The following is a 25,784-nucleotide window of genomic DNA, read 5'->3' as shown; positions in this document are numbered from 1 at the left end:
TGCTTCCTGCCACCTATGGTTTTAGAAGACTACTGAAGTAGTGACGTATGTAAGGTACAACTACTAATATTCACGTTGAGCACAAACAGAGAATACATTTTCTCAGCAACCTTCATAACAATCGTCAAATAATTTATTATCATGCAAAAATGCACGTCGTTTGCATCTTAGTACGAGTACGTACTGACAATTGACCACTGATAAATAGTGGCGACCTATAAATATTACAACTTGTTTAGATATATTGCCCATCAGGATTATAAAGTCTTACTCGTGTAGTGTGAAGTCTGAGCAAGGTCTTGTTCATTTTATTGAGATTTAATTTATAAGTACAAAAGTTGGCTACTGACAGCTACCAGTACATCGGGTACCACTTCATCTTCATCTGTCCTCTTCCATACGTACTGGTATACCCTGTATTTCTTCTTCTTTTTCTTCGCCTTTTCCCGTGTACAGACGGGGCCGGCGTTTTTCGTCAGCCTCTACTTGCTTACTTTACGTGTCCAGGGTCACCAAACAAATGCCGTCATATGGAGTCCTGCTAGTGCTGCACGTCTTGTATCGCACTTTCAGATGCATTGATCAGCCTCTTAATCAGTCCTAACTAGGGTGATTGCTTTGGGCTGACATTTGGTTTCAGCTACAAGTTTTACGAGAGGACTTCGCACTCAACCTTTACTATTTCTTTAGCAAGGGAAATTGAGGCTGGTATACTCCCTGTGTAAAGTTCCCCAGCCAGACTAAGCTGGTTTGCCCCCTGGTTAAGGTCCCCCAGTCACAATAAGCTGGTATACTCCCTGTTTAAAGTCCCCCAGCCAGACCATGCTGGTCTACTCCCTGTTTAACGTCCCCCAACCAGACAACCTTACCTACTCTTATAACCTGTATTTATAAGTACATATTTGATTGTAACCCTGTACGAGTATATAAGTATTTATACTTACGTACACACTCTGATACAGTATACTATGTACAATGAGAAGTACCTATGTCTAGCCACCTTATCTGCATGGCAAATATAGCGTGCAGTGGCGTGCACTTGTCATTTATTACACCGTCAAATGACTGCACCCGTGTTACTTTAACCATCCAGCTGGCCCCACAATTTTCAAATTCGGGCGGGGTTTCATTTTATGCTTTTCTTTGGGTTACATTGAAATGGGGGTCTTTTCTGACGAAATTCCTGTGTGCTGATCATAACCTAAGGTCGGTTATATTTCCTCTCTTATTGCACATCTAGAACATGTGAGGAATATTCCTACCAAATTTCAGCTTTCTAGGTGTTGAGATTCTGAAGATAGAGCGCTCAGTGTGTGAATGGATCTTTTTTTTTTTTGTAGTAAAGATCGCTACCATCCCCTTTACCACGCCACCAGTTGGTGGATTATGTAACATCAGAATAATCATAATCACATTCTTCTAGGTTCTAGAGTCTATCGTCTAGGTGAATGTATCGGTTTGCAATCAATTCTCTAAGTAATAGCAATAGCCCTTGCACGCCCAAGACGCTAGATCGTGAAGGTCAATAAGAGTGGGAGAGACAAAGGCGGTGAGGAAGCTTGAGATGAGGATTTTGAGAAATTGAAAGTAGTGAATTAATCACTGACTTTGACATTTGGAACGCCCTGTATTGTCATAACAAAGGAGTTCCAAAGACCCTCTGGCCCTAGGAGATCACTCCAAGCTTTGATGTGAGAGATCAATCAGGGATCAGGTAGGAAAAGGTAGAATGATACAAAATGGTATTCAGGGACCTAACCATGTAAGACGCTGAAGAAGGCTCACAAAAGGAAGGTTTAATGGTAATGATAAGGTTAGACCCATTGATTTGTTCAGGAAGCGGTAGACATTTTAAAGGGATTTTTCAAAATAATTATAATGTAAGTAGGTAAATATATTTATTTTAGTCAACTCAACTATTCCGACAAAGAAAATTTCCTGTAAAAATTCACAGTTGCTGACTTTTCGAGTTGTCAAAAGGTCGTCAGTCTCTTGGGATCAAAGGAGTTTCAATCAGCTCAGGTGTTATTCCATCAATAAGGAACCTTGTCCAGTTATTAGTCAAATCTAAATAACTCCCATCCAGATATAGTACAAACTGTGGGTAGTTAACTGATATTCTATTAGGTAAGCTTATAGGTCTCCTTCATAATGAGAACTACCCATAATTTGTCTACATCTTACACAAGTGTTACATTCCAAGGGATGCACATGGGATTGTACGGTCCTACCCTCGTCCAACTCATATCAAGACCTCTAAATGGGTCGATTTGATTTTAATAAAATTTGGTAGTTTTGAAAACATATTCAACCCAAAATTGTAGGTAACTTCATATAAAAAATTGCAGATAACTTGCAGGGTCTTTCTTAAACTTAAACGTGTACTGTTGAGTAAACTACTAATTAAATCACTAATATTGTAACTTGTAAACCTGTTAGGAATATGTAGGTCCAAGGATACATCCATGCTCAAGATCTTTACTTGTAATTTATAATGGACCTACTCATACCAGTCAGTCATTTACGCCAACTATTGTTTCCAGAGATATATCGAGTTACCTGTGCATCCTCGAGTATACAATAAGCATTCTTATCTCTTCCCAACAAATCACAATAACAATACCAATCTGGTTTCTAAAATCTCTGGGTGAAACTGGTTGGTAGTATCAAATGCTGGGAATTGACTATCAGGTCATTTTCCTCCTCGCGTCCCAATATTTTGCGATAACTCCAGAAGTAGGCTACCTCGGCTGGGATTGAACCTACGAGCTACGTTCTCTTGTTTAGGAGGTGAGCGTTTCAACCACCAAGTGGTACATTTTAAGATTCAGTGAACCTTGTAGTCTTGGAAAACAATATTATCAAGATGATCACAAACATTAAAATATTGATTATACAGCAGCCAAAGGTAAAGCGCCAAGTTTACAGGCTAGGCAAGAAATAGACAGCTACATAAGTCTGTACAACATGCCTATAATCACAAGAAAACAGAGATTAGTCATTACAACGGTGTTACTATTACATACCTACGTTCATTAATTTATATTGATTTTTGAAGCTCTTTAGTGTGATTACCTACATATGTATTTCGAATACTATCACGAGCTTATTACACTGACAAGGGGTAAATTTACTTTCAATTAAACTCGATTCTACAATTCCTCCGTTGTTTATTTTCCTATAATTCCTATCAATTGTAAATTGTAAGTATCCATTTTCGAGATACTAATTTTATTTTAGGTTAAGAATCAACACACAAGAGAAATCGGAAATCTAGATCTCAAACATTTCACTTCCCTTGTGAGATGAAATAATATGTTGATGCTTCTCAACAATCTCAGCTCAGAACTATAGGTACATTTCTCAAAAATGTGTCTAGCTCAGAACGCATAAATCTGATATAATATTTGTAACATTCACCCTCTCTTCATCTGTCTGTCTGGATCCAAAGAAAAAAACTTGAATCCCTTCCTAAAAGGTTCCGAGTCTGGGAATATCAGTCGGTATATTTCTCTATTTTTTTCTGTGTCTTCAGAATCTTTAGATGATTAAATTTAATAATAATCAATAGAACACAGACCCACAGTGTACCCAAACAAGAGGGATACCCAAATCATCAGTGCCGGAGTTACGGAACTCTGAATTCATCTTATTTGTTTTACATCCGAACTTTGATGTACTTGCAAATGATCTCTATCAAATACAGAAATTACCTGTGAGAAATTACACGAAAGTTATAAAAGTTCAATATACAAACATAATTCAAAGTACAGAATGACATCCATTGAGGCTGTCTCATGGCCATGGAAAATTAGTAAAGAATACCGAATCAACTCCGGGCCGTTTGTTCAAAAGACCAATTCTAATAATCATTGATCATTGCTTTTTCTCTCACTGAATTTATCCTCTGAAAGAAAATTCAAGGGAAATAAAATGTTAGAACAATAGAAAAATTTTAGCGTCGAGATTTCGCCACTAGGTATTCACTATCGCTTCACCTTTTCCTAATTGAAAGACATTTTATAATCGCTTAAGGTACCTGTTGAAGAAGTGCAGGGAAGCAGTGCAAGGAAATTACATACCTTTGGCTTGGTAGTTGGTCATGAGAACCAACATTTCCAATGGGATCAGTCATTTTGAAACTATGTGCTACGGAACTTACAGGGTTTATTAAAGTTTACTGATCATTTGCAATTTGGATAAACGCCCCTATAATCATTACCTTCCTCGTTCTTGACTATTTTGGAAGTTACCTATAGGATAATTCGAAAGCATTTTGTTTTGAAACGAGGTAATTTCTTACACACTTTTTAATTTTGTTAACAATTAAAGCCAGATACTCGTACCTGAGATACATACTTCAGAAAAATTCATGTAATACTGATTTGTCTTAAAGAGTTCTTTATGAAACAAATACCAATGTGAAAGGAATGCTCAACAATACCTACTTCTTTAAAGGGTGAAGGAATACACATACCTACTGTTGAAAGTAGTGAATTAATCACTGACTTTGACATTTGGAACGCCCTGTATTGTCATAACAAAGGAGTTCCAAAGACCCTCTGGCCCTAATAGCCATTAACCACTCCATCGTAATTTGTTTCTTTCTAGAATTTGTTAACAGTATCGACTGAACCTACTCCTCTCTCTACACTGTTTCTTTACTTCTACTGGTACCGATGGAACACAGTAAACATTCACTGTAACTTTACATACACCTACATAATTATAAGCCTATCAGACCTATAAAGTTTCCTGAAATAAAAGTAAGTACATAGTATTAGGTACTTAGTACTTACAACTAGGTGTACCTTTGTAACAATGTTACCGCTGATGTTTACTAAAGCACACAGCATTGTAAGAAAGGTACAAGGTAGACAACAGAAATGTTTCACATCTCCTAATATTATGTAGTCCATTATACAAGCTAATATTGCTCAGCAATGGGTTATTGAGAATTCACCCTTCAACCTCTTGGTATTCAATGACATAATGGAGACCAGAATCAATCTCAAGCACCTACCTCCTTATACACCAGAATAATCAGAGTTATACACCTCCACAGAGTACCTACCTACCTACAGGGTGACTAACAAAATTTAGGTAGTGCGCCTGCTTTCGCCAATAGGTCGCGGGATCGGTTTCCGCCCGGGGCGAACTTTGTCCGAAACAGATTAAGTTCGTTCTTGGAATGGATGGTTTTCTCCCATTCTGTCCTCCTCTTTTCGGGACGGTAAGACCTACGTTGTTACAGTTCCCTTTATTAAACTTTAAATAATATTAATAATAATGATAATAATATATGTAATAATGCATTTTGCTTCCTGCCACCTATGGTTTTAGAAGACTACTGAAGTAGTGACGTATGTAAGGTACAACTACTAATATTCACGTTGAGCACAAACAGAGAATACATTTTCTCAGCAACCTTCATAACAATCGTCAAATAATTTATTATCATGCAAAAATGCACGTCGTTTGCATCTTAGTACGAGTACGTACTGACAATTGACCACTGATAAATAGTGGCGACCTATAAATATTACAACTTGTTTAGATATATTGCCCATCAGGATTATAAAGTCTTACTCGTGTAGTGTGAAGTCTGAGCAAGGTCTTGTTCATTTTATTGAGATTTAATTTATAAGTACAAAAGTTGGCTACTGACAGCTACCAGTACATCGGGTACCACTTCATCTTCATCTGTCCTCTTCCATACGTACTGGTATACCCTGTATTTCTTCTTCTTTTTCTTCGCCTTTTCCCGTGTACAGACGGGGCCGGCGTTTTTCGTCAGCCTCTACTTGCTTACTTTACGTGTCCAGGGTCACCAAACAAATGCCGTCATATGGAGTCCTGCTAGTGCTGCACGTCTTGTATCGCACTTTCAGATGCATTGATCAGCCTCTTAATCAGTCCTAACTAGGGTGATTGCTTTGGGCTGACATTTGGTTTCAGCTACAAGTTTTACGAGAGGACTTCGCACTCAACCTTTACTATTTCTTTAGCAAGGGAAATTGAGGCTGGTATACTCCCTGTGTAAAGTTCCCCAGCCAGACTAAGCTGGTTTGCCCCCTGGTTAAGGTCCCCCAGTCACAATAAGCTGGTATACTCCCTGTTTAAAGTCCCCCAGCCAGACCATGCTGGTCTACTCCCTGTTTAACGTCCCCCAACCAGACAACCTTACCTACTCTTATAACCTGTATTTATAAGTACATATTTGATTGTAACCCTGTACGAGTATATAAGTATTTATACTTACGTACACACTCTGATACAGTATACTATGTACAATGAGAAGTACCTATGTCTAGCCACCTTATCTGCATGGCAAATATAGCGTGCAGTGGCGTGCACTTGTCATTTATTACACCGTCAAATGACTGCACCCGTGTTACTTTAACCATCCAGCTGGCCCCACAATTTTCAAATTCGGGCGGGGTTTCATTTTATGCTTTTCTTTGGGTTACATTGAAATGGGGGTCTTTTCTGACGAAATTCCTGTGTGCTGATCATAACCTAAGGTCGGTTATATTTCGGCCCCACAATTTTCAAATTCGGGCGGGGTTTCATTTTATGCTTTTCTTTGGGTTACATTGAAATGGGGGTCTTTTCTGACGAAATTCTTGTGTGCTGATCATAACCTGAGTCGGTTATATTTTTGGTTTCTAATAAATAAGAATAATATTAGGGTTGAAAATCAAATCAAATGATTCCAATCTACTCGGGCTTCAGGTTGAGAGACTATTACACACACTACGGTGTAGGTAACCCAATTGACTAGATGAGAAAGATACAAGGGTGGAACTAAAGGATCTACAACATCAGGTTACCAAAGTGGCAAGTAAATGATTTGAAACAACTCCAACTGATTTTATGCCTAATGGCTACGTTGGGAATATGTTTCAAATGCTAGCAAAGTGGGACTTCTTGTCTCAAGATCACAGTCTAAATATAATACTTAAAAAAAGATAGGTAAATCAATTAGATGTCTTAAATTGTTATGAACTTTCCTACTTACATACATATATTATTTAGGTACATTCGAACTTGGAATTTATTATAAAAACTTTCAAGTTATAGTCACCTCCCTTATTCCAGGCTTTGAACTTTCTCCAAAAGTACCTATCACAATACACGCCACAGTTTTCATTGAGATACTCTGATGAAGATAGTCAAATAGCTGAGTACAATATTAGTCCCAATGAATTACATTGAGGACAGAATCGAAGAAGAGAAAAGAAATCCTCAGGTTCGGTTTATAGACATCACTGATAACAGGTACTCCAAAACTATGATGTTGGAGATCCAAATTGTTTACATACATTTTCACTTGCTTAGCAAATTGCCTATTGGTATCATTTGACATTTGGAGATTTACAAAACCCTAACAAGTATAGGGATATGTTAACAGACAGCCGATCGGTTTCAAGATCCCGATCCCCATTACCAACAAAGTCCTAATGTGCAAAAATTTCAATTTCAATATGTGCAGCCAATGCAATGTAGACTATTTCTTAAAGGTACCAGTTATTTGCAGCCAATGTCCTGTGCTTGCAAGGACTTCATGGATTCAATACAAAAACGAAACTGTACTTCCGCTATCTTTAAGTTTCCCAGTGGGTCCTAGGTATCATTTTCAGGTCATTCCAACATGAGCCTCTCCCTGTTCCAAGTCCTGAGATGTTAGATATCTCGTGAACATCATACTCTCCGTTATAGTCTGTTACATTTAAACCTAGGACTATTACTGTTATTATCACCAGTATATTTTCTACACAATTCAATGGGTTTACATTGTTCTTCTCCGGTAAGCTTTGTTTACACGGAGCACATTATCATATCTACCTACACGAACATTGTTTGCCTTCCTTCCTGTCTTCTGTCCCCGACATACTTACACTGAGAGTGGATCTCAGCGTCTTCGGAGCACAAATTCAATTAGATACCAAGGAGGGCAATAGATGTACTCATATGGTTCACGTACAAATAATCGTTTACGCTTGGACGACATCTTTGTCTTGATCCGTGAGTTCTGGGCATGTCTGCAGGTGGTCTGCATTCATGACAGCTTGTTGAGTGCAGAGTGGACAGGTAGGGGATTTTCTGCAGCCTATATGGTTGAGGTGTTTCTTTTTTTCTTGAAACTAGATAGGGACATAACACCGGTAAATAATCTTATGCTGTACTAACCAATTCCATTTTCCTTATGTTGTACTGACCAATTCCATTTTTTCCCCGTTTTCCAGAATCTGAAGAGGAACTACGTCTCACATTTCCAGTGCGGGATGGTATCATTTTACCACCATTTAGATTAGAACACAATTTAGCCGTTAGTAATCATGTCTTTCAATTAAAAACCACCGTGCATCAGACACTGATGTGGAGGTCGGATCTGGAGTTGCAACTGAAATGCTTCCACCATGAGGACCGACAAATGAACACCAACTGGCCCGCCAGTGTGCAAGTCTCAGTGAATGCCACTCCTCTCATGATAGACAGGGGAGAGAACAAGACATCACATCGGCCCCTGTATTTGAAGGAAGTGTGTCAACCGGGCCGGAATACGATACAGATTACAGTGTCCGCATGTTGCTGTGTAAGTACCCATTATAGACCTTATAAATGTAGTCAATTAGTCATTCTTTCATGTTAATGAACTCGTTCTTCAACTCTCCATATTTAGGATCTAAAATCTATGTTCTCCAGAATGTCTTGAAAGTTGAAAGTATTATTTCCTAGGTCGGTCGGTCTCTTGTCAACCCTCGATTCAAATAATGTTCCTGACGAAATCACTACATCGGATGATGTAACCTCAACATTCCAATGTCATTATCAACTTGACTTCTTGTGCTTTCAGTCTCATCTCTTCGTGCTGCAACTCGTTCATAGGCCGAGCGTAAAGAGTGTACTGCAAGGACTCTTGAGGAAACGGTTACTAACGGCAGATCACTGCATAGCCAAAATCAAGCGAAACTTCAACAATTCCAACAGTTCAAGTATGTCCTCTTCGGATAGCATTGAACAGACAGCGTTGAAGGTAAGAATCAAGCTACTCTTCCAACTTGAGGCATATTTCTATCAATTCAAGTGTATAGCTTTAAGCTCGCAGGAGCTTGTAAAACAGTTTGGCAAGAGTATATGATCTTGAAACATAGGCATGTAGAAAGGAGAATTTTTGCCTGGGACCATCAGCTTTGGCATGTCATCAGAACATCAGATCTTTTGACACTGTGCATTCATTTGAGTAACTGATATAACTGCATTTTGAACACTGAATTCAAAATTAATTCGGTACCGTCTTCTTGTTTCAGGTTTCACTCAAGTGTCCAATCACATTCAAGAAGATAACACTTCCCGCCCGTGGTCATGATTGTAAACACATCCAATGCTTTGATCTCGAATCCTATCTGCAGCTCAACTGTGAACGCGGCTCCTGGCGATGCCCTGTGTGCAAGTAAGTAGAGACCATTGATGATTCATCTCGTGTGTGTAAACGGGGTTTAAACATACTTCACCCAAAATCAAGAGTTCAGAAGTTTATGTACAGAAACAAGTTTTCGTCAAATAACGTTGAAGTGTTCAATTAACAGGACCCTAATTTTGGTTGCAAAAACTCTCCTAGCTCCAAAGTGAGGTATCAGTGGACCAGTATCCGAGGACTCAGCTTCTGTGGCAATGGCAAAACGATTTCTTTGTTTTTAACTGCCCCACCCCGCATTTCTTTGGACTTAATTTTTAGCCATGAACGGAAAAGTAAGTTCTTGTGTAAAATCCTTATTTTAACTGACGTTCTATCCCGTTTTCTTTCCAACAGTAAACCAGCCCAACTGGAGGGACTAGAAGTGGATCAGTACATGTGGGGCATCCTCAACACTCTGAATAATTCCGAGGTAGAAGAGGTGACCATTGATGCCACGGCAAACTGGAGGGTACCACGAGGCATGCATGTTGTCAAGGTAAGACAATCCATCGTATGTTGAGTTAAATATTGTACTTTTAGATGGGTAGGTTCATAAATATACATATTGAAGAACTTAGCTTAAAGCTAAGAAACAAATTTGAGGGATAAGAACAATAGTTCTCACAGGGAGCTCTTAACATCTACAAGCAATCCTACAAGAACAATTCCTGAGGGAGAAAATGGACCAAAACAAAGCATACAGTTATTAAATATATTCTCCGAAAAGAGAAATTAAGACAATCGCAGAAGAGCGACCTATTGGTAAAATAAGCGACCAATTGGTTAAAACCATGTTCTAATTCTAACCAACCACATTTGTTTCCTAAAACAAAGCATACAGTTATTAAATATATTCTCCGAAAAGAGAAATTAAGACAATCGCAGAAGAGCGACCTATTGGTAAAATAAGCGATTAATTGGTTAAAACCATGTTCTAATTCTAACCAACCACATTTGTTTCCCTTTCAGAACGAGGAAGACAGCGAATCGTGCGCCAATAGCAAGCGAGGAATGTGTGCAGGCAAAGCCATGTCACCAGGCAGTATGACGTTGCCTACGATGAGTAACTGGGAAATGGGGCAATCCATGTCACCTTATATTCCACCGGATATGAATAGTAAGTCGCCCTTTATGCATATTGAATCCTCCGCAATTCTATCTGTACTCAGGGATGGTCAATACTAAAATATCTCATTTGCTTCATCTCCCCTGGGACCGGGACCATACTTTTTTTGGCCCTTATTGCTTATTGTACATCTAGTGACTTAACATGTCATGTGTGTGTCAGTGAAAAACTTCATCTCACTCTGGCCGTTTGACATACCTAAATAAATACTCACCAGCCTCTGGTCCATAGACACAATAGTAAACATGGTCACCCCAGCCATTCTCTGGAGGATACAACAAATTGTCCACACACTTCACAGCCCGAGTTCTTCCATTTACTTGATATTTGAGTCCAACGGCTCCAGGGAACTGGGCAGCAAGCGTTGAAATGTACAAGGTGTCATTGTGCTCAACGGGCAAATCAATCAAGTTCTGTTCATTGTCATTGTCAGATACACAAATGTATTGCACCATTTTGTGTGGACTGAAATGATTGATACATATCAGGATTAAATTTATAGCTGCCTAGAATTCAGAACCCCCACCACAATTAATATCCTACCCTTTTAGCCCCCTTAGTCATGGGAATCCCAAGGGAATTAGGGGTTTCACTGGGACACATTCAGAGAGCCTAAAATTTGGAGTAACCACCCCCCCACCATTTTATTGACCCAAAGGCAAACATATACAATCTAGAAAGGAGGGGGGGGGAGGTCAAGGAAGTTTAAACCTCACTGGCTCCATAACCCTCCCCCCACCCCATTCCACTATTGACTCTGGAGGCACCCAAAACAAACCTTTGCTCCATGGTCCCCCGACCAGAAGCCAATGGTCTCGGGTATAGAAAGCCAAGTAGGTGGTACATACTTGGGTGAGAGATCAAAATCATTGCAAGTTTCATGGCTTTTATGTGTGACTTCAAGGGTCAGCTTTCATAATGTAGGTACTTGGGTGTAGTTGGTCATTAAACCGCCTGTCGATCGTACATCACATGCAAATGACCTTTGGAGTAGGCACCTAATATGATAGGCATACACATGTCGACATACCGATGGAGGGTTGATGATTTGAACACCTACAAGGCGCTGAATGAACTTCTACCTAAAACTAGCTAAAGCTACTGAATTTAAAGATACAAACATGTACTTACCTTATTAATTAATTACCTGGAAAATTAAAATAATTAAATATTATTTACCGAAATTCGATTATTTTCACCTACACATATGCGCAATGCGGCAAATCTGCTAGTTGAAATCGAACATGTAAATTCGTGTGGTATTTTGAATTGAAAAACATTTCTTCCCATGAAAATGAAATGCTAATTTTGAAAATAAAATATAAGGCCAGTTTGTGCTAGTAATATCAAAAACTACGCTCGTTTATTTATTTCTGAATCATTTTTTAAAGAGGTTAGATAGAGGGAACTATAATTGCTCCGGTCTTATCGTCCAGAAAGGAAATAGAGAAGAAAGACAGGATAAGATAAAGCACCCGTTCTGAGAACGAAACTTATCTGTTTAGGACAAACTCCGCTCCGGGGGAATCAAACCCGCGATCCAGCGCTTACGAGGCAGACGCACTGCCCTCCAAGTTAACTAGGCTGGTTCTGAATCAATTCATAGATCTTTGCTGGTGTTACCTTGTTACCACTACCAGTTCTCAGTAGGTAATGTCGGTGACTCAAGTCACCTCAGACAAAAATCTTCTTCAACCACCAACGCAACCTGATGGTTGTTTTCCGTGACGTAAACTATGCGACGTATGTAACTGAGTGAAACTTCCAACAAGTTCAGTCAGAAATTTCGAAAATATAAAGTCACATCTTCTCAAATAAAAAGTGTTCAAGTTACACCCAAGGGGAACATCAATTCCACCACTCTTTTAGTGAGATCTGAAAATGAGAAAATAATATTGTTAGGGATAACATAACGAAAAAAAGAAAAAAAAATAGTAAAAGCTAATTAAAAATTCGCCATTAAAAAATTCCAGGGTCAAATTTTATGCACTTATAGAAGATGGCATCCTCTATGAAAATATCCTCAAAATGTTAGTGTGCTTTCCCTCTGTGATACATTCTTTTGCAATTATGGACCGCTTTTGGTGGACAATGTATACAAAAGTAGATATTTCACAACTTTAGTTACACTGACACAAGACATTGGGAGGGAAGTGAAAACATTTTTAGTTCAGTGTTGCAGTCAGTTTTCTCAAGTGAGTGCGCCAATGCACTTTTTGGGTACTTTTACATCGGAATAGGACTCTATCTCGAAAAAAATTGTCATTTGGTTGTGCCCCATTCCAAATCAAAATCAAAATTTTAAAATTAAAAACAAAATGGCGAATCAGGCCGAATCCCCTCCCCTCCTTCATCGCTTATCACCCCTCCCCCAGTGTTGCCAGATTGATCCTCCCAAATTACCGTACACTGCTAGAAAATTTGAAAACTGCTAGAAATATCGTACATTTTTACTTCTCCTGGCAGTGTTGCCGGACTGGTCAGCTGAGATTACCATACAATTTTACTAAAAATACCGTACTTTTTCTCAATACTATGCTTATGATGAAGATATTTTATACTTACACTCCTGATCACCCTCTATTCTCTCCTTGTTTGACAAACACTCGTTGTTCTCATGACTTTCTCGCATCAACTTGAACTCTCGAGCTGTTTTCCATCCATTGTCTTTCTTCTTTTGAACTTCTCCAGGATCTCTTCTCAAAGATACAACGCTTTTATTCTATGTGAAAATGTACAGCTCTATATCTCAAAAAGACACTTTCTTGTACCAACTCTATGAAAAATATTTAGCTCTGATGTAATACATAAAATAAGGGACCGCATAATTGTGTCCATAGCCCCTCTGTATTCTGACCAAAGGCTCGGCCTTTTCTCGGATTTTTAGATAAATTGTTTTTGACTCCATTCCGACATCTCTCTTGTCTGGACCACACTTTGATATTAATGTTAATTCGTTTGAATCAAGCATTGGATTAACATTAATTTTAAAGTGTGGCCGCGCTAATAAATCCATAAAATGAGACAACTTAAATCTCATAGAACAAGTTTTTCAAAAGACAAACTCGTGTTATAAAACTCCTTGACACCTGTAATCAAACACTGGATCCACTCAACTCATTACACTCTGGTTTTTCACACTTGAAAAAAATGACACTCTTTTGTTTATTAAAGTGAAGGTAGTAACTTAACGTAATGAACTACAGTAATGTCTGGGAATAAAGCTTGTCAAAGACAGACTCAAATACTTTCCTATTAACTAAATTTATAAAACCATTCAATCAAGTGAAAAAAGCGAAATTTGTAAGATTAGAAAGAATATAAATCCAAGGGGTAAATATTTAAATATTATTTCATTTGGAGAAATATGTGATGAAAGAAATAGAAGGGAAAATCAAAATTTTGGATAAAGAAATAGAAGGAGACATAGAGGAACTCCTGGTAATAGCAGATTTGGGATATTAAAACCAATGGTGCCATTCAGCTTTTGTTTCAAAAAACGATAACTAATAAAGGTCTACCAGGAATGCAAAAGAAAGTTGACTAAATTTTGACTCTCAATTTGAATGCTATTTGTACCTTGTTGAGATGTTGAGTTTATAGTGAGCTAGATTTTCCCAAAGTGTTTATAAATATTATACCTGCGCTATAAGATTTTTTTTCTGAGATGTTGAGTTTATAGTGAGCTAGATTTTCCCAAAGTGTTTATAAATATTATACCTGCGCTATAAGATTTTTTTTCTTTTTTTTTTAAGTACATCAACAAAACTTCATATGTAAATGTTTTAGCAGGTAACAAACAACACCTTTGCTTCTACCAAAGCATAGATGAAATTTAACTAGTCCTGTAAAGACCTAAGAGTCCTCAGCTTATTTTTACCAGGCAAACACTCTCACATAGGTAGTTGCCAAGTAAATACTACCAACTTAAAATTTTCTATTATCCCATTCATCTTTCCTTTGCACACCCAACTACTATAATTTATAAAAATTTCACACATGAGATCAAGTTCTCTTTTGGAGTGAGTTCTCTATCACTTGCTTCCTTCTCTTCCGCTAGTACACATGTTCCTTATTTCCCAGCTTAACTCTCCCACTTGCTCCATCTCTTGTCAGAAGAAAAGTCTGTTCCATTGGAACCACCTCCTCCTGTGGCTCCCTTCATATTACTCAACACGCCTGCTACCGCTTGGTTCACAACAGTAGCTATAAAGTTAGGATCTGCTGCAGCAGAAGCAGGGTTCCCATTCTTCCAGGTAGAACTACTATTACCATAACTTGATGGTGCACCATCACCACGATACCCTGTGGAATTACCTCCATAGCCAGAGCCTCCAGACCAGGAGTCATTCTGTCTGGCATTCCACTTATTATTATAGCCACCGCCGTAGCTATCATATCTGCTAGGAGGACGTCTTGAAAAATCTCCTCCATCATAACTACTGCCATACCCTCCTCCACTTCCTCCTGCAAACTTGGGATTCTCAGTAGACCTGGGAATCGCCTCAGTTACAAACACTTTGGTATCTTTGATCATGTGATCTCTACCAGTCAATGCAGCCACAACATCTGGCTCATTGAATGTAACAAACCCAAACCCACGGAATGGTTTAGGAATAAAAGTATCAGTGATCTCACCATATTTACCGAAATAGTCTCGCAGATCATCCTCAGTGATATCTTCGGTGCAGTGGCCAACAAACACTTTCCTCACACTCTTCATGAAGGGCTGGAAATAAATCAATATGTTATTTAAATGACAGTTGTTTCCCTAGCTAACATTTTATAAATAAGTTTATTGCTCCCCATATACTTGTATATTTGAACTTTTTACTTCACTAACTCAGATAAATGTAAGTTATCACAACACTTCCTGTCTCAATAAATCCAAGGGGTAAATATTTAAATATTATTTCATTTGGAGAAATATGTGATGAAAGAAATAGAAGGGAAAATCAAAATTTTGGATGAAGAAATGGAAGGAGACATAGAGGAACTCCTGGTAATAGCAGATTTGGGATCTCCTGTCTCAAATTCATCTTAGATCTCTTCCTTTTAGTGCCAGGTAAGTTCATTTAGGTTGTAGAAATTGCCTTCAAAATTATTGGATCCTCTCCCATTATACTTACTTTGTTAGAGTTGGGTGAAGAGAGAAGGAAGACAGGATAGGAGAAAGCCAGCCGTTCCGAGAACGAACATTATCCCATCAGGATAAAATCCGCTCCGGGCGGAATCCTCCCTTCCCATTTTGTAATATATTCTTACAGAAAATCTAAAATGGGAAGGGAGGATTTCAAATCCATTTTCCTTCTTCAGATATATTTAGTAGTTTTTAAAACTCAAATATGTAGCTAGGTCTGAAAAAAATATCTAATTTACTTCTCTTTATCATTTCTTGAGAAAGGTTGGAAATTTGGGATTAATGTGTTAGATGACGACATCTACCTTCGAAACATGTTCAAGGACATCGGATTTATTGTCTCTACTGAATTCATCTTCTTGAGAGAACTTTTCATCGGGGGTAATAGATTTATCTATGTGTCTGTCTGATATATGTAGGTGATTGCGAGTAGCAACCATTCGAAGTTAATCACGATGTCTTTTATTTTGTTACAGAAATGTCAACGTTTCGACGGCTTACACGAACGGATCGGTAGACGGCCATCAGCACGGATATCATTCGAATCACCAGACTGCGATTAATGCAGCGGCCATGGTGGCTGCCGCGACTGCAACAGCAACGGCTACAGCAAGCGTAGTGGCTCTGCAGGAGCGACAAGATATGAGTGCCCAGTTCAACCAGGTAAGATAATCACGGTTGACGATATCCAAAATATAGGAATTTCATTGGGACATTATGTCACGTGCTCCCGGGAATATGAAAGAACTTTCAGATTGGGAGTATCAAGTATTTACGTTTTATCGAGTTTAATGGGAGGCTTTCATATAAGCGGAGCTTTCAGTTTTGTCTTTCTCTGACGTTGGCCATACATCAAATAGACGGCCATCAGCACGGATATCATTCGAATCACCAGACTGCGATTAATGCAGCGGCCATGGTGGCTGCCGCGACTGCAACAGCAACTGCTACAGCAAGCGTAGTGGCTCTGCAGGAGCGACAAGATATGAGTGCCCAGTTCAACCAGGTAAGATAATCACCGTTGAAAATATCCGAATTATAGGAATTTTCTCAAGACGTTATGTCACATGTTCCCAGGAATATGAAGGAACTTTCAGATGGGGAGTATCAATATCAAGTATTTACGTATTATCGAGTTTAGTTGGAGGCCTTTATATTTGTGGATCTTTTAGTTTTGTCTTTCCCTGACGTTGGCCATATATCAAGGAACTTTATTCTCTGTTCTTCAGATGTCTGGTGTAAATCCTCACATGCAACAGTTTGGTGGAAGTTATTCTCAACGAAGTCATGGAGGCATGGGACCTATGGGTGGCGGTGGACCCATGATGATGAACCAAGGCTCGGGGCCTATGCATGGGAACATTATGGGAGGAAATGGACCGATGCCTCCTGGTGGCATGAACCCTAAAATGGCAATGCAGGTGAGTAGCCTCTCATATATTTCTCACCAACGAAAATTTCATTTGCTTTATGAATACCTGTGACCCAGGAAGAATTAATTTACCAAGACACTTAATTACTTGCCGGATTCAAAAACCCAACACTGTCTGAAAAGAACCAGAAAGTGGAATTTTATAATTAGTAATTTCATACAAAAAGTATCTTACGTAACATTCATGAGGTCCCAATTTAAATATTAGGCTCAAGTAGACACATGGCATGTGCGAAAATCCTCGCGAATAATTTCACACTTGGTAAATTCCATTTGGTTTACACGATTGCGGAAAGATGTTTGGGCATTGTTGGGTAGAATGACTATGAGACTCGGTGGGTAACAAGGTTAATCATTAACACCACGTGGAAGGTCTTAGTGAAGTAATTAAATCTCGGTACCGGTAGGAATGGTAATGGTTTCAAATATAATCAGCGTATCTTGAACAAGCACGTGTTTAGATATCAAAGGAGATCTAGGCTTAATTCATGTAGCTACACCGCACCGTAAGCAATAAACCGAGAACCTACAGTACGGGATCACTTCCTCCAGGTGCTAAGAAGGGGAAATAACTTTATGTATCAGCAATAATGGGAACTATGTATCTACATAAATAGGTAGTTACAATATGGTGCAAGAACATTTTTTTCAACTGGTGTCATCACTGTTAGTTATTTCAGGTGCATAAATTATTTTGTTAAATTTAACAAATGTTAATATGTAGTATGTACTAACATCGATTGAAAGTAGTGCCAAGATATATTTTTTCATGATTGCCTGCAAGCTAGTCTATGTATGCAATGTGCTTCACATGAAATAAATATTTTCTCAATGCGACCTCAAGTTCACATCTTTTGGGTTTACAATGTTTACATTTATCGGTATTTATTTCCATTTTCAAATTATTTTTCATGTACCATATTTCAGGGTCCTGGATCTCAGATGTACCCAAGGAGGATGGCACCCTACCCTTCACCCGCAATGCACATGAATCAAAAACGACCTCAACCCAACGCCAATAGTCCCTATTTGAATCCTGGATTCAACCCTTCCAATGGAGGAAGTCCACAGGTAAGGCTAAATGCGTTTGAATTAAATTGGATCCAGAAATGAAGAAAAAATCAAATTTTAGATAAAATTTCAATACTAGAAATCGATTTCTATGAATCATCACTTAATCAGTCATCAACTCATCCCTAATCACTGAAATTCACTAAAGATCTAACCAGGTCGCAGTGATGGCCCTACTTATACCAATCTCTAATCACTACCTCCTTTTATCTACTCCCATAGTTCCCCAACGGTTATTCAATGCCGGGACGGCCATCATTTCAAGGTCACCATCAATACCCATCTCAGCAACCTGGATCCGGTCCTAATGGGGCACCTTTCGGACCCAACAGTGCGCCCAGCAGTCGAGGATCTTCGGTCCGACAAAGTACGCCATCTTTCCCGAGTAGTTCTGGTCCCAACAGTAATGCAAATGGAGGAAGCAATCATCAGTACTTTGGTGCTGGCAACCAATTTCCTGGTGGTGTTCCGCCCAACAGCAATCAATACCAAGGTAAGAATTGTTTCCTAGGGCTGACTATACTAAAAGTTGGGACTCCTAACTCAAAAAGACCATCAACCAGAAAAATCAAATAGAGATTTACAAAAGAAATTAAGGAGTGTGATCAGAAAGCTCAAATAAGCATGACCTACCAAATGCATTTTCATAATTTCATAACTATGTACTTCCACTCTTACCAATTACATAATGGCTTCTTGTGCTTCACAGGCTTTCAACAAAATGAAATGCGCAACAATCTAACGTACCAGCAACATTCGTCCCCCCTTCCCGGCAACCCTACCCCTCCCCTCACCCCCGCCAGCTCAACCAGTGTCCCTCCCTTTGTCTCTCCCAACTCCACTTCCTCCCCTTTCATCAGTCCTCCTCACTCGGTGTCCGGGAGAGACGTAAAACCAACGTTTAGCGACATCAAGCCCACCTTCAGCGATATAAAACCCGCCATCAACCCTCACCCGCAAAGTAAGTGGAAGAGGCGCTTTTAACCGCAGCGCAGATGATGTTCATGAAGATATTTAAAGTTGGACCAGAAAAATGGGTCGGGGATGACATGGGTCCAAAGTGTCTTTCAATTTTTCTTTGCCTACGATGAGTAACTGGGAAATGGGGCAATCCATGTCACCTTATATTCCACCGGATATGAATAGTAAGTCGCCCTTTATGCATACTGAATCCTCCGCAATTCTATCTGTACTCAGGGATGGTCAATACTAAATGATCTCATTAGAATCTCTGGATGATTTGTAAGATAACGTTTTAAAATTTGATCAGTCCCAACTTAGATAAAGAATTGGATTTGCGATAGAGGACACTGGGGTTCAATTGAAATTATTTGACATTTCACTTGTTTCTACGAGACACAAAAAGCTAATTTTGGAGTTGGAAAAAAACTTATACCACTACTTACGAGTACTCCTAATCTCATTTGTAAAAAATTCTCATTTTTCAGGTATAGCTAGTGGGTCTATGATGAATAACAACTCGGGTCCCCCCTCCTATTCAATGAGTATGAACCGATCCAGTGGCGGCAATGGAGGAGGTTTCAACGATTTCCCATCCGGTGGTAACAGTGGCGATTTTCCTGGAGACAATTCCCTTGAGTCTCTCAACGCTATGGAGAAGTCTCTCAGTGAACAGGTGAGTAGTGTTACGAAGAACGAGGTGGGAAGATGACCAGGAAAGAATTAGACCAAGAGAATGAAGACCGGATATCTTCTTCGTCCTTTTCCCGTGTTCAGACGGGGTCAGCGTTTTTCGTCAGCCTCTCAATCAGTATGAAGACCGGATATCATGATGTGCTAAGAGTTAAATGGGAAAATCAGTTCGCTGAAATCGGATATTTGAAAATTCCCTTCAATACATGGGTTTTGCCATCCGTATGGTTTCTTTCTGCTTCACTCTTCGGAGTGTTCGTCTTCGAAGATTTGCAAATGATGACAGGCTGTATCATGCATGATTCATGACTATTGGTCAATAGGACCATCGGCTTTAATGAACGCCCTTTGTCACTGCGACCTAGTTAGATCTTTTGTGACACTATTGTGCATCATGACTAATATTTAACATCTTGTTTCAGATGCCGCATACACCTCACACGCCGCACACACCCCATACCCCTCACACGCCTGGTGGCAATGGTCCTCCCAGCGTTCCTCCCTCCTCCAGCACACAGCAACAAGACACGCAAACTTCCAGTTCCAACAATGTCAGCACGGACGACATCCCTTCAGATCTGAACTTCGACCCTGCTGCCGTCATTGACGGCGAAGGTCAAGGTCAGGAAAACCTCAACCTCCTCCCTGACAATGTGGTGGATCCAATGGAACTCCTGTCATATTTGGACCCGCCAGACTTGGCGACGCCGCCAAGTAGTGGCTCCAGTAATGGCAACAACCCCGGGGGACCAACCACCAACGATGATATCTTGGCTCTGTTTGAATAAGACGGTAATCCTTGGAAGCCCATGGGGGTTCTTGAAATAAAATGTTCCTTGATCATCGTATGGACAGCACTTTAAAATGACTTCAACGTTGACTCCAAGTGCAACTATTGAGTCAAGTGAAATAAAATGTTCCTTGATCATCGTATGGACAGCACTTTAAAATGACTTCAACGTTGACTCCAAGTGCAACTATTGAGTCAAGTTAATAAACTAGAAGTGAGAGTGAATCCATATCCAATGACTTTTACGTGTCCTGAAGCTGGGAAGAAACTTGTATATCTGTCAGAACTTTTCTTTCTTTCAATTTTTAATCATACATTATTACTTTAGTACTTATTTTAATCTAAGCTTAGTGATTATATGAATGTCAAGCCAATGGAGCTGGAATAAATAGGCTCAAGAACTGAGGCTCCTCTCTACAAGTACATTGCACATTACCCTACTTGGGTGATTTCTCTAAAACGAAAATTTGGTCTAGCTTGAGCCAAAATGTTCTTCTGTATTTTTCAGTGAGGGAGTAAATGAAAGTTCTTCTTGGAATATGCCAGCTCTATTCTGGTTGACTTCTAAATAAACTAATGAGCACTCATTTACTGTTCCTATTTATTTATTTTTTGGTTCCTTTCAAAGTACTTATTCAGGAAAAAAATGTTCGATTTGTAGAGCCTTTCGACCGAGTACTATTTCAAACAAGAAACAGCGAGAAAGGTTAGGCAGAAAGCAAGGCTTTCTTAGCTGACATTCTGCTTTCTGACCTTACAAATTAATTAAGCTGAATTGGAATATTTTTTTTTTTTTTTTTTAATTAGTCATTCCTATTTTTTCATTTATTTATTATTCAAGTAGGTGCATATTATTTTACTTTACTATTTATTCAATAATTCAAACAAAAATCTGGTGCAAAATGACCAAGTCATTGTAACATCGATACTTCCGCACCTTTTAAATAGATTATGTAAATATATCCTGTATGTATTGTATTTTTTGTAATCATTCTTTTTTTTTCTTTTTTTTTTTGCAATTCATTTTATTTTTATGAACATCGTCATGGATTGTACAAATTATACGGACATAGGACTTATGTACCTAGTACAACAAAAGTTTTGAGAAAAAATGGTGTGTTTCTTTTTTTTTTTTTTTTTTTTTTTTTTTTTTTTTTTTTTTTGCCATGTGCAGGTTAAAATTTGATTCTAAAAAATCATCTATTCTAAAATATTACAAAGACTTTGGGTACAAAAATAACCAATGTAAGTAAAATTGTATACACACAACTTGTAAATTATTATGTACCTATTCAATTTATTTGTAAATGAAAATAAAACAATACTTTGAATTTTCTTGTTTAATGAGACAGAATAAAAGGAATTGTAACTTATAAATACTTGTGATAAATTTTGTAAAAGAATTTTAAAAACTACAAAAGAGAGTTTTATTGTATTTAGTGTAAATTCTACAAATGGAAAGTGTAATTTTACTTTTAAAATTTTAAGCTTTATCATTATTTTGATTTTATTTATCAAGAGGCGTTTGAACATTTTTATTATTTTTAAAATGTAAAATATGGTTATTTATTTGTTATTACAAAACTTTTCATCATGCTAATTACGATAATACGAAAACAGTCTAATGGACCCAATACTACACAACCAACTGAACCTCGTTAGTTGGGTGTATAATGAAAGGGTTCAGAGTATAAAAGTACAGCAACTTTCAAGACCAACACTAATCCAACTTTAGAAATAATAAAAATGTTCAAATATTTCTGATATTTTTGACAATGAGAATCTTTTTTGGTAAAAGAAAATTTTAATAATATAAAAGTAGATGAAAGAATGAAAAAGTTTTCTTGGTACCTTAACGCAAGTCTGAACTAGACAAGTAATAATTATGTTACCAACCAAGATACTATGCTAAATCATCAACTAGTTATGTATAATTACAAACATTTATGATCAGACTCGAAAGTGACACTGATCCCTTCATCGACTGTTGGTAACGACTGAAGTGAGTAACATAATATTACTAGACTAGTTTAGGGATGTAGAAATGTTCTCAATTCAGAATCACGAGGAAGTACATGTCCAATGTACGTTCAAAAATAAAATTAATGGTGCGTTCACCTACACAAATATTACTAGACTAGTTTAGGGATGTAGAAATGTTCTCAATTCAGAATCACGAGGAAGTACATGTCCAATGTACGTTCAAAAATAAATTTAATGGTGCGTTCACCTGCACGTATGCGCAATGCGGCAAATCTGCTAGTTGAAATCGAACATGTAAATTCGTGTGGTATTTTGAATTGAAAAACATTTCTTTCAACGATTTCCCATCCGGTGGTAACAGTGGCGATTTTCCTGGAGACAATTCCCTTGAGTCTCTCAACGCTATGGAGAAGTCTCTCAGTGAACAGGTGAGTAGTGTTACGAAGAACGAGGTGGGAAGATGACCAGGAAAGAATTAGACCAAGAGAATGAAGACCGGATATCTTCTTCGTCCTTTTCCCGTGTTCAGACGGGGTCAGCGTTTTTCGTCAGCCTCTCAATCAGTATGAAGACCGGATATCATGATGTGCTAAGAGTTAAATGGGAAAATCAGTTCGCTGAAATCGGATATTTGAAAATTCCCTTCAATACATGGGTTTTGCCATCCGTATGGTTTCTTTCTGCTTCACTCTTCGGAGTGTTCGTCTTCGAAGATTTGCAAATGATGACAGGCTGTATCATGCATGATTCATGACTATTGGTCAATAGGACCATCGGCTTTAATGAACGCCCTTTGTCACTGCGACCTAGTTAGATCTTTTGTGACACTATTGTGCATCATGACTAATATTTAACATCTTGTTTCAGATGCCGCATACACCTCACACGCCGCACACACCCCATACCCCTCACACGCCTGGTGGCAATGGTCCTCCCAGCGTTCCTCCCTCCTCCAGCACACAGCAACAAGACACGCAAACTTCCAGTTCCAACAATGTCAGCACGGACGACATCCCTTCAGATCTGAACTTCGACCCTGCTGCCGTCATTGACGGCGAAGGTCAAGGTCAGGAAAACCTCAACCTCCTCCCTGACAATGTGGTGGATCCAATGGAACTCCTGTCATATTTGGACCCGCCAGACTTGGCGACGCCGCCAAGTAGTGGCTCCAGTAATGGCAACAACCCCGGGGGACCAACCACCAACGATGATATCTTGGCTCTGTTTGAATAAGACGGTAATCCTTGGAAGCCCATGGGGGTTCTTGAAATAAAATGTTCCTTGATCATCGTATGGACAGCACTTTAAAATGACTTCAACGTTGACTCCAAGTGCAACTATTGAGTCAAGTTAAACTAGAAGTGAGAGTGAATCCATATCCAATGACTTTTACGTGTCCTGAAGCTGGGAAGAAACTTGTATATCTGTCAGAACTTTTCTTTCTTTCAATTTTTAATCATACATTATTACTTTAGTACTTATTTTAATCTAAGCTTAGTGATTATATGAATGTCAAGCCAATGGAGCTGGAATAAATAGGCTCAAGAACTGAGGCTCCTCTCTACAAGTACATTGCACATTACCCTACTTGGGTGATTTCTCTAAAACGAAAATTTGGTCTAGCTTGAGCCAAAATGTTCTTCTGTATTTTTCAGTGAGGGAGTAAATGAAAGTTCTTCTTGGAATATGCCAGCTCTATTCTGGTTGACTTCTAAATAAACTAATGAGCACTCATTTACTGTTCCTATTTATTTATTTTTTGGTTCCTTTCAAAGTACTTATTCAGATATTCAGGAAAAAAATGTTTGATTTGTAGAGCCTTTCGACCGAGTACTATTTCAAACAAGAAACAGCGAGAAAGGTTAGGCAGAAAGCAAGGCTTTCTTAGCTGACATTCTGCTTTCTGACCTTACAAATTAATTAAGCTGAATTGGAATATTTTTTTTTTTTTTTTTTAATTAGTCATTCCTATTTTTTCATTTATTTATTATTCAAGTAGGTGCATATTATTTTACTTTACTATTTATTCAATAATTCAAACAAAAATCTGGTGCAAAATGACCAAGTCATTGTAACATCGATACTTCCGCACCTTTTAAATAGATTATGTAAATATATCCTGTATGTATTGTATTTTTTGTAATCATTCTTTTTTTTTTTGCAATTCATTTTATTTTTATGAACATCGTCATGGATTGTACAAATTATACGGACATAGGACTTATGTACCTAGTACAACAAAAGTTTTGAGAAAAAATGCACTAAAAGTGGGTTTTGATAATTATCCTGTCTCAAATTCATCTTAGATCTCTTCCTTTTAGTGCCAGGTAAGTTCATTTAGGTTGTAGAAATTGCCTTCAAAATTATTGGATACTCTCCCATTATACTTACTTTGTTAGAGTTGGGAATTCTGATATCACAGAATCTGTCTCCAATCTTGTGACGTTTCAACATGACACGGACCTGAACTTCAGGGTCTGAGAACCTAATGAAGCCAAACCCTTTGGACCGCCCAGTGACTCGGTCAGTTTTAACCTGGAAAAAATAACCATACCAATAAGCACAAGACATCCTGCTGCACACCAGACCTAATCCTATAGCTTATGTTCCAGTACACAGAGCCCACTACTTAGATTATTTCAGAGTCAACAGTTTGAACCAGGTTTGTTTCAAATTGATATATGAATAGCTTATGTTCCAGTACACAGAGCCCACTACTTAGATTATTTCAGAGTCAACAGTTTGAACCAGGTTTGTTTCAAATTGATATATGTCCTTACTTTGGCGAATTCCAAGTTTCCATACTGTTCAAAGTATTCCTTCAGTTCTTCATCAGTTGTTTTCCATGCCAACCCTAGTACAACCAGGTCAGAGGAGAAAGCACTAGAGTCTTCTTCGGTATTCTTGAATTTCTTGGAATCATTGTCCAAAACACCAGCTTTTCTCTTAGCTCCTGAAACACATCAGAAGAACACTTGAAGCAGATACAATTAAAAATATTGGCACATTGTTTCTTACAGTATCCAAGATTAGTGCTCAAGTGTGATATTCCATTAAGAAATTTTGAACAGCCAATGGTAGAACTTGCATTAAAAAAAAAAAAAAAAAAAAAAAAAAAAAAAAAAA

The 25,784-nt window shown here is 38.4% G+C and overlaps 2 protein-coding genes and 2 long non-coding RNA genes across 4 annotated transcripts; 1 reads left to right on the top strand and 3 right to left on the bottom strand.

Moving 5' to 3' along the window:
* Positions 1-8,224: 8,224 nt before the first annotated feature.
* On the top strand, positions 8,225-24,444 carry LOC103517192 (zinc finger MIZ domain-containing protein 1; the record flags this gene model as incomplete). The annotated part of the gene is made up of 9 exons (XM_026829380.1): positions 8,225-8,599; positions 8,861-9,040; positions 9,315-9,457; positions 9,818-9,959; positions 10,433-10,580; positions 19,681-19,868; positions 20,308-20,670; positions 22,970-23,086; positions 23,526-24,444. Coding segments are annotated over 9 exons (2,022 nt in total), but the record flags the coding sequence as incomplete, so codon positions are not given.
* LOC113470720 lies at positions 10,803-11,781 on the bottom strand. Its single transcript, XR_003393678.1, has 2 exons — positions 11,721-11,781; positions 10,803-11,054 (listed from the first exon to the last, which is right to left on the bottom strand). It is a non-coding gene; the product is annotated as an uncharacterized LOC113470720 (long non-coding RNA).
* On the bottom strand, positions 11,921-14,251 carry LOC113470721. The gene is made up of 2 exons (XR_003393679.1): positions 13,155-14,251; positions 11,921-12,464 (listed from the first exon to the last, which is right to left on the bottom strand). It is a non-coding gene; the product is annotated as an uncharacterized LOC113470721 (long non-coding RNA).
* LOC103517191 (TAR DNA-binding protein 43) lies at positions 23,996-25,611 on the bottom strand (the record flags this gene model as incomplete). The annotated part of the gene is made up of 3 exons (XM_008482214.1): positions 23,996-24,013; positions 25,050-25,193; positions 25,439-25,611. Coding segments are annotated over 3 exons (335 nt in total), but the record flags the coding sequence as incomplete, so codon positions are not given.
* Between the last annotated feature and the right edge of the window lie 173 nt (positions 25,612-25,784).

The sequence above is a fragment of the Diaphorina citri genome, unplaced genomic scaffold (assembly GCF_000475195.1).
Source record: "Diaphorina citri unplaced genomic scaffold, Diaci psyllid genome assembly version 1.1 scaffold1775, whole genome shotgun sequence".
Lineage (NCBI taxonomy): Eukaryota > Metazoa > Arthropoda > Insecta > Hemiptera > Psyllidae > Diaphorina > Diaphorina citri.
This window is presented reverse-complemented; position numbering and strand designations above follow the sequence as displayed.